Source organism: Athene noctua, chromosome 5 (genome assembly GCF_965140245.1).
Source record: "Athene noctua chromosome 5, bAthNoc1.hap1.1, whole genome shotgun sequence".
Lineage (NCBI taxonomy): Eukaryota > Metazoa > Chordata > Aves > Strigiformes > Strigidae > Athene > Athene noctua.
Genome location: NC_134041.1, coordinates 22,031,204 through 22,041,272, shown reverse-complemented (window position 1 = coordinate 22,041,272; position 10,069 = coordinate 22,031,204). Strand labels below are relative to the sequence as shown.

The window sequence follows — 10,069 nt, the reverse complement described above, 5'->3', positions numbered from 1 at the left end:
GCAAAAAGTTATTCCTGTGAATATTTAGAGCTTGCCTAAGTGCAGTTAGATTGTATATTGCTTCAAAAGACAACACTGTAGGAACACATTTTATCTGAGGCTACAAACTGCCAAGCTGCACCTGCTGGTGTCAGTTTCTAACATGTAGAGCCTCCAGAAGCCTTTAAACCTTAAAAACCTTGTGTCTGATTCAGTTCCTTGACACCTACATCAGTCTCCCGTTGATGACTAGGGTAAGAAGTGCACGTAGAGAACTGAGGAAGTGTACCAGATACCTGTCCGGCAGCACATTAACCAAGCCTACTGCACACATTGCTCTAAGTGTATTTGAGATGTTAAGTTTTGCTTTTCAACTTTCCAGAAACTTAGTAGTTCTTTCACGAATAGAAGCCACTAGTGTGCAAAACCTGTTAGGTCTGGATCCATCTTTACACTTGGGAGAGCGAATACAGACGGGTGAGAATGTTCTTTATGTCTAAACCAAGAAAAACAAGAATTTGCCCTGTTAATGCCAGCATTTATGAAGTGCTGGACTCAAACTGCAGCAACCACAATTAACCTCAAGCCAATTCTCAGAAAACAGCCTGCAAAAATTCTCTTTAATAATCATCTAATGGGTGATGGTGGTTGCTATTTCAACTAGTCTTCACAGTATGTATGAGAACAAAGCAGAACTGTATGCATATTTTTTTAAAACTGAAAATTTATTGGAAATAAATTTGATCCCATATTTTTTCAGCAATATAGGATATTTAACATATTATATTGACTGTATTCAAGTAGAAAAGATTACATTAAAAATTTCTAATATTGCACTTGGGACAAGTCATGGCTAAGCTACTAACATTAGCATTCCAGAACAAAATCATACATAGTCTTCAGAATTTTAGTGAGCTGCCTTTTGTCATCATTAAGATTTCTTTACAACTATTTTGGTGTACTGTACTATTCAACTTTGTGCTCACTGCTAAGAGCAATTCCTGTACTTTAAAGGTAAAGGCAAGCTATATGCTGAATGCAAGCAACACTGTATGCTACCAGGAATGGTTTTGGCAATTTCTTCATTCACAATATTTCACACTTCAGCCAAAATACTGTACTGATTCATTTAACTCTTGTACAAGATCCCAGCATACACATGAAAGACTTCAATGCACATGGGAAGTGAAATACACAACTCCTTTTACACATTATTTCCGCCAAATTACCACATAGGCAGGAACCTTTTGTGGCTCACTGAAACAGACAAGTAGATTAACCAGTATTTGCACACAGTGAGACATGTAGTCTTCACATGCCAGGCACAGCAGAAGCATAACTGGCGTCTTTTCACATTATAGCGGTCTCTGGCCAATGAAGTCCCAACAGGGATGGTCACTGCAACAAAGCCTGAATAGGGAAGAAATCCAAAAGGAAATCCCAGCAAGTTACAGACAGGGATTTTCACAGAAGCGTAAAGGAGGAATTAACCACCAACTTGGTATTAGGGAATCAGAGAAATGGATTTTAAAGAAAAAAAAAAAAGGGAAGAAAATCCCTCTACGCTCATTCTCAAACACGCTTAAAGGGGTGGGATAATCAAGAATCATAGCAAGTGGCAGTCTGATGGCTGCTGGGGAAAACAGGACAGGGCTTAATTAGTAACTAAAGCTGTTGCTCTGAACTGGTATCTAAAGATCTTGTTACTGGAGTATTAATTAGGATTTGCATTTTATAGAAGCATGAAGGTTTCTGCAATGAAATCTGCACTGTGAGAGAAAAGCCATGAACTTCACAATCTGATTGCACAGTGAATGCAGAGTGAAAAACTGCAGTTCAGCAGCAGTTTCTCTTCCCTCTTAGATCTTGTTTACATTCCTAAAGCAGGTTCACTTACAACAGTTACAAAGATATACCCTTTCTTTCCTTCACCTTTAAACACAGCTTTATTATTTTAGAAAAAAAAAAAATAGAATGTTAAGAATCACTAAGGTATGTTTTATTAGTAGCTGCATTTTCGATTTTTATGTAAAAATAGTGTCAGCAGCTCATACTAATGATGCAATTAAACTTTCGTTTTAGTAAGCAGTATTACATAAAAAGCAGAGTCATTTATCTGGACCAGCACTTTTGGCCTTAGTTTAGCAAACTGCACAATTTAGCTCTCTGTAGGGGCCCTACTGATGTAAAGAACAAGTCTATCCATGTGTAGAGACTTACAGAATTAGCCTAGGAAGGACCACTCTTCACTGTGCATACTCTTAAGACTAAGAGGAGTTTTCTTCCACTGTTACTTACCATGACAAACATTTGAGGCATTTTAATACAGACACTCTGTATCACTTGTTTTATCTTCTTATTTTGCTGTATGTCCTGTAAAAATCATGCAGTTTGTAATGGTTGAAAGTTACTGTTTTCCGTCACAGAAAAAAAACCCACAAAGACCAGTAACCTGACAGTGAGCTTTAGCTACATGAAAACATGTGAAAATCTTGCTTGGAAAATTTGGTTCAAAACTCCGTACTGGATACCAGGAAGCTGGAGTTTTAGCAGATGATCTGCAGATAGGTCACCCATGTCTGGATGTCATTCACACAAATCTTCATTTACATGATGCAATGCATCTCCCATAAAGTGTTAAAATCAAAGCGTTACATAAGCAGCGAAGTGTTAAGTAATTAGCAAAACACAAGATAATGGTGCTTTGACTCTCAGGATAAGAAAAGCTGCACTTTCAATTGAACAATTTGTACTTTTCTAAAACCTGAGCAAGTATCCCCTTGGTGAAAAAAAGAAATCAGATGCCACGCTGTTTGCTGACATACTAAATGTGACTATAGTTACTTACTGGGGATGTTATCTATTGAATTTTGTGATGCTTACCCTTTTTCAGAAAGCCTGAAAAGGCTCAAAGTCTACTTTGAATTCAACTTCCCTACACTAGCCTCAATTATATTTAACAAACAAATGATATATTTCTTAGTATAAAAACATGAAGTTGTCCTTAAAAGTAATGAAGAAAGTGTTGTCTTGGTTAGAAAACTCGGACTTGTACATACGATTCCAACAGTCAGGTAAGTCACAGTAAGCAACAAAAAGATGTCAGAAGTTATTAAAAGCAATATTGTGTAATTATAACCATCTTACAGGCTTTTTCAATCAATTTCCCGTATTTAAAACTTTGTAGAGGTACATCGTAAAAAAAAAACCAAAAAAACAACCCAACAAAACAAACCCAATTGCCACTTGGGCAGGTTTTCACTTGGAATCAAATTGTAGCAGTTGTCTTTTCATTAAGAAAACTAAAAATAGTGGCCAAGCTCAGCAACTTTAGCAGCACTACAGTATTTCAGCAAGTCCAGGAATACTCAGTCCTGAAACACACTGGTATAAAAATGATTTAAACCAAAGCCTGCTCTTGGATCAGACAATTGCAATGAAGTTGGCTGGTGCTTGCCTTTAAAGTGGTATCAGTTGATCTTCTCTAGCCTCAAATAGTAGTATTAACTATAAAAAAACCCAAGAAACCATGCTGTCAACCAACAAGAAACAGTTCATATGCAACATACTACAAAACAATATGAGATCTCTGCCCTAGAATCACAACCATATTTTAATTACCTTTTCTATCAACATATGCAAATGGTATCTCAAACTGCAGTACTCAAATCTGCTCAACAGATTCTTGCATCCTACCCTGCAGTGAGTAACTTTCAGATCCCACCCTACCATCAGGAACTCGAGGCCTGGCAGAGCATCAGCGCAGTCAGCTGAAAGGGGACTCTGCACCTGCATCCCCAGGAGCAGCCAGCAACGGGAATAGTGAAGGATCTGAAGACTGGAAGAGACTCTAAAGCTTAAAGGCAGCATGTATGTGGCTTTTTACTGCTGTTTTTCGTTACACCCAGTTTTCAGTTCCAAGCACAAGAGTACACCCCCAAGCTTTGTACAAAATCCCTACTCATGTTTCAATATCTTATCTGGAAAATTCAGAAACCACCTATCAATTTGTCAACCATTGTGTTTTCAGATGAAGAGAGATCAAAATTTAGGTGCTGTATAGGAACAACAGAATGAATGCAATAAACTCTTCATCTCTATCATGAATTCAGCAACATCAGTGGCAAACAAACTATTTCTGTAAATGAATCATCAGTACTTTCATAGTCTAGCAGTTACTATCCAGACATTGTCAGCTTCGGAGGGCCTTGATTTCAGTATTACCGCATATCATGCACCAGAAGAATACTTAAAATCCATACCAGTCAGTAGCGGCTATGATTTTTCAGAAAAATGCCTGTCTTGTTTTTTGCTCCACAATGTTCTGTTTGTAAAATCTCCTCTTATAAAATCTTCCATTACTAAATTAACTACTACAGCATAGTGGAATTATCAACTGTATATCAAGATTAATATCAGATTGTCTTTGAAAACAACATTCACATCTGAAAGTGTGAAATGATTATAAATGCTAGAAAAATATGACACACTAATGTTTCTGGGAAAAACAACTTCCTGCACTGAGGATTTTTTCTTCTTCCCAACGAAAACACACAAAGCTACAGTAAGATCATCAAAAATACCAGACTTGTCAACCTGGAAAAAGCATAATCTTAAACCAGCATGAACCATGGTCCTTATTTCCATTTCAGGTATAACCCCCAAGAACAACTATTTTCAGTATTTGGAAAGGCAGAAGTTAACTCACCAATCACTTTAATAAAAATTATTACAACCTGTTAAAATCAAGGCGATTTAAGCTTGCACAAACAATTTAGGGATTTAATTTTTCCCACCACATGATTTGGAAGATAAAAAACTTCAAGCATTGTGTCCATCACCAGCATCTTCCCTCTGCTGCCTCTTGTTTCCATGACTATGGATATGAGTAGCATCGTGCAATGTTTCATTACTTTCAATAGTATGAAGAGACTAAGAATCGCAATTAAATCTAGTATTTTGACTAAAATAATTTCCACAATATATATGCAGCAAAATATCCAGCTTGTTTTGAAAGCAAGTCTCTTCACAACAGCTTTGCCTTTTACATTTAGAATTTTTCTGTCTGTTTGGTAAGATGCAAGTATAAAGGAAGTCTAACATCTACAGTTATGCAAGTACACACCACCCCCCCCCCCCATACATCACTAGTAAATAATCAGACTGCATACAAGATATTTGTAAAAGTAATAAAACCCTTTGATGCTCCATATTTATGCTGGCAAATACCTCTCCTGATATAAAAGGCACTTTGAAAACCCAATATGGTTTGGTTCATTAAGTTTGCAAAGTACAAACAATTGTACAAACATACAATTATATTGAAGCATGTCAGCCATTGTGACATTATCTACAAAACAAGTTTCCAATTGTTGGTAACACTGGTTTTATGGGAATGAGCAGTGGTTTCAGCAGCTTTACTGAAGACATGACAGGGTTTCCAGTACCACAATCTTAGTAAAAAACTCTCAAAAACTTACAAGTTTAGGGGCCACACAAAGACAAGACCCGAAGTCCATAACATTCATTCAATATTTACTCCTTAGAAATTAACTCCATCCATAGCCTGAGGGCAGAAATCTCTTCAGTCCATTCCAGAACAGTGGCGGAGGCAGGCTCTGTCTTGAAAACTATGTTGTTATACCATTACAGTACAGAAAACTTTGGTCCAACAGCACAATTCTGGAAATTCACTACATGGCTGCGACATCAATCTGTATGTAAAGCTGTCTTACTCCTGCCTATGGAAAAGAGAAGGAGAGTTAAGAAAACCCTGTAAAGCTAAAGCAATTTTAACCACCCTGAACAGCAGTCCAGATCAGTAAATTACCTGGCAAAAAACCTCAGTATCTTATTTTTCTGTAACTCATCTTCCACATCTAGCACATCATTCACTGAGATACTGGCAATTTGGAAACCTACAAACTTCGAGAGCGCTGTATGAATACATAGTTCTTCACACAGTCAAGTGCACGTGTGTAATTATGTATTCAGATTAGCTTTGCTACATTACCTTGTCTGATTCATCCTAAATAATTCACATGGGAAGCTGCACAAAAGCAATTCTTACTTTTGTACATTTAACTTCCCAAAACCCAAGTTGCTTGAGGAGCTGTCAGTTTAAAATGGAGCTAAGCACAAGAGCGAAAGGTGGGATTTATTGTTTGAACCAGTTCTACACTAAGATTTTAGCAAGAAACAATGCTTCAGGTAAAGATATGTGAATTGTACTAAAGCATTTATGTTCTCAAATCCTATTAAACTAGGCTTAGATGGACTTGCTTAGTTTTATCATCATTCAGTATAAAACAGCACAAAAAAATAACTTATTCATTTTAACCTCAGGGGCAGGTCAGTGACAATGTTGTGATGGTCATTGGTTATGCAACATGAACTTAAAGCATTAGGCTGAACACTGCAAAAAATCAGCTTGTCTTCAACTATCATCAGCTTGCTTCTAGTTCAGTTGAATGGCAAAACCAGCTATCATATTAAGATTAACGAGGGCCAATATTAATGTGAAGAAAAATCTACTTGCTCCAACTGTTCTTCCACTTACACCAAAGGTCAGATAAGAAAAATGACAGATCTTGTTTTCTCAACTTCCCTCCCTAGACACTGGCTCTTGATATCTGGTGCAGCTATAAAATAGCTGAAGAGCTAACAACTCACTTGAAAAATGCAATCCTTTAGAGACTTGAGATGTAAAATTGGTTTTAATGTAATAGAATATTCTGCGTAGTCGTTGCTCAAAAAAAATATTCCTTAGTTAAAACTACACAGTCTGCAGAACAAGCCATGCAGACTGATTGCTAGAGCTGTATGTGATGGAACATCTCAAAAAGGACCAAACTTTATGAATAAAGTTTGATTTTAGAATATCTGTAACAACAAATCCTCCCTCTCTAAGTCTCTAACATAAAAACAAGTATATGTGTTTATTTTTATTGGGTTCCCCATTACTGACTATAAAATTCCTTAAACTTTGAGGAGTTCAAAAGAATTCTTGGACTCAGGCAGCACATTGTAGGGTTGGCTTCAGTGGTGTTTCTTCTGAGAGTCCAGAAACTGATGCAAGATGCATAAAAAAACAACAAAAAAATCAAGTCTAGAATTTTAAATAAATGTTATAAAACAGTTACTAAAAGGGGCACTTATCAGATGCCTAAATGATTCACTAAGCCATCACATACTCAAGCTGCTAGTACAACAGACCAATACAACGTTTAGAACAAGGGAAAGAACATGCATGTGAGCACACAAGGACTTTCCCCACTGTAAAAAACTTTGAAAAGAACATTTATGCAATCACTAATTAAACTGTTGACACTTTTTTTTAAATTTAAATTTAAATTTAAATATACTCAATCAGAAACCCCCTTCTTTCACTGTCCAACTGACTTAGAGAAGTCAGTAGTTTACGCATCTCAAATATTACCCTTTAGCTGACAATACTTTGTTACCTAAAAAGACTTGCTATAAGCAGGAATACTTGTCTCTTAGGTACAGAACTCTCCATTACTCAGAAGCAGAGAAAGGGCATTATGGCTGTTATTTCCATTAAGTGGCATCAAAACAATGCAGAGAGGAGCAGTAATTCTGTCTATACTACCGAGTATTTTGAAATTGTTCTATAGAGCTGGGGCAGAGAAGCTTTTCAAAACACACTGATACCAAAAACAGAAGCATTTTTCTTGGTAAGAATTGCAATGCTGCATCACATGACAGGCAGTTTACACCAACTTCCACCAATGAGACATACCTGAGTAAAAATGTTGTGAGTCTGGCTTAGAATCCACCTTCCATCAGCATCAGGAGCTATTAATAATTTCAAAGTCCCTATGTAAACATCAGTACAGAGGGTCCAAAAATGTGGATCATGTAAACTGTAAACTCCTTGCAACTGCTGCACCTAAAAATACAGGCAAATTTTAAAAAGAGTATTTCAGAAAACATTTGTCTGTACTATGGGTTTTTTTACAGAAAATATAATGAAAGTAAATGCATTCTTTTACTTCTAGTTCACTGTGCAATTTGTGGTATTTCATTTAAATTCCTTATTACTATCTCAGCAATTGTAAGGAAGGTGAAGACATGCAGATTGTATGTATGTGTCATTTTCTATCTTGCTACATTTACATTCTGCATATATTTTAACTGAAACCATTTCTGAAAACAGTGGTGTCCCAGAGAGAAAAGTCAGTTACTTGATTTCAGAGGACATTCAATTAAAACAGCAATTTTTACAAATGCAGGAATTTTCCAGTAAAACAACTTGAGAGATTCTATTAACAGAAATATACTAATATCTCTTTTGTGAGGGCTTAGGCTTGTCCTGTTGAAACCCTTCTTTTTCCTCTGTCAAGTTTTAGCTAACCTTCTACGTAACAGGTACAATCCTGTAACTTCCTGAGGAAAGATGGCACTCATACCAGCTCTTTGTAACTTTGCAAAGGTGTTTAAATGTTCAGGTCATGACACAGTAATAGGTAAGTTAAACAGGAGTACCAGGTGAGGTTAAATCCAGAGTAATCTACATATTCTTATAAATACACTTCCAACATTACTCCACCTCTGAGAACAGAAAAACATTATCCACTTTGTATCAGTACAAAGTACTTCAAGAGGAAAAGCTTCAGGATCTATTTCTCTAAACCAGCATAGCACGTTTGAAAACACAGAGTTGAAGCTACATACAATTTAGGACTTCAGAAAAGTAAGAATCAACCTGGCACCTCCATTTGTACAATCCAAGAAACCTTTCACATGCATTACTGGAAAATCATCACAAAATATCCTCATACACACAGTTGAGGCTCATTCAGTCAGCAGCTTGATCTGAAGCAAAGTCTAAGAGCTCACCCTCTGGTAGCACTGAGGCAGGGTGTTTTCCAGGGAAGGAGGAGTTCGCTGCATCAAAATTCCAATGGATTCTTTTAAAAGTGGAACAATACTGGAAATAAAAAAGGAAGTTAGCTACTGTTTTAAAATCTTTTTAAAAATCTTTTTAAAAGATGCAGAACAAAGAGCAACACAACATTCCTTAATGCTCTTGAAGTTTTTCTTTAGTTGTTTCATGAGAAGCTGAGAAAGTTGTCATGAAAACATGGTACACTAAATAAAAGGATTGACAAAATTGCTATGGTTTCTTACTAACAGCAAGATTACTTCTCCCCCTGATTTTCCACAAAGTCAACTGGTGGACAATCACAAAAGATTAATAGTTTACTCATGGGATTTGAGATGAAATCTCTTAAGTGTCATAAAACTTATATGACAAAACAGCTGGTAAGTATAACTCAAAACCAAAACTTACTCCAATGGCAATCACTCACAACCAACCATAAAAATATGCAGCTGAATGGTTTTTGCTTTTGTGTTTGGCTTAAGGCATATTTTTCTTATGAACTAAGATAATAATGGGGAGATCATGAAACAAAATTAGTATGGACCAGTCCAGCTATAACCAAGTTATTTTGTCAGAAACAGACAACTTTGTTCACTTCAAGAATATGCGAAGTGTAGGGTGTCATCCAAGCTCAAGGATTAAACATTTGGAAGCAATTAGAGGTTCCCTCCTGGCCAAATAGTCTTGTTTAATCAGCAAACTAAGGTGACACTTAATACCCTTTTTTATTATTATTACTTTCCTTTTTTTTTTTTTTTTTTTTTTTAAGATAAAACCAGGAGACCAGTAAGCCCATAACCTGAAGCTACCACTAAAAATGTATACTCTTACTAAGCACGGTGATTTTTTTTGTTCAAGAGTAAGTGCATCATGTCTGGCTCTGTAGAGCATCCCAAAATTTTCAAGAGGATGACAAATATCTATAGCCCAATACTAAAACTTAAATAACAATCTAATTTCAATAGTTTATAAAGTCACCTAACACTCTAAACCAAAAGTGATTATATATTTCAGAAATTGTAAGCTGAATTTCAGTGTTCAGCACTGTCATCACAGCTGGAGTACACAGAGTGATGGGATAAAAAGCATCCAGAAAACATCTGTAAGAGATTGAGCTGTTTGTAAAAGGAAACACAGAAGCTTTGCTTAAAATCTCATCAAGTGATGTAGAATGCACTGCAC

The 10,069-nt window shown here is 36.3% G+C and overlaps 1 protein-coding gene across 4 annotated transcripts in view; it reads right to left on the bottom strand.

Moving 5' to 3' along the window:
* Window positions 1-5: 5 nt before the first annotated feature.
* SLC30A7 (solute carrier family 30 member 7) overlaps window positions 6-10,069 on the bottom strand; it is a 35,239-nt gene continuing 25,175 nt past the window's right edge. For 2 of the 4 annotated variants that reach the window (XM_074906673.1, XM_074906677.1), the window contains 3 exons: window positions 8,842-8,932; window positions 7,742-7,891; window positions 8-5,720 (listed from right to left, as the gene is read on the bottom strand). In XM_074906673.1, coding sequence (XP_074762774.1) covers window positions 5,673-5,720; window positions 7,742-7,891; window positions 8,842-8,932 — 289 coding nt within the window. In that variant the 3' untranslated portion in view covers window positions 8-5,672. Of the gene's footprint in view, window positions 5,721-7,741; window positions 7,892-8,841; window positions 8,933-10,069 lie in introns of all 4 variants that reach the window. The other 2 variants (XM_074906676.1, XM_074906674.1) reach the window with 2 other exon arrangements.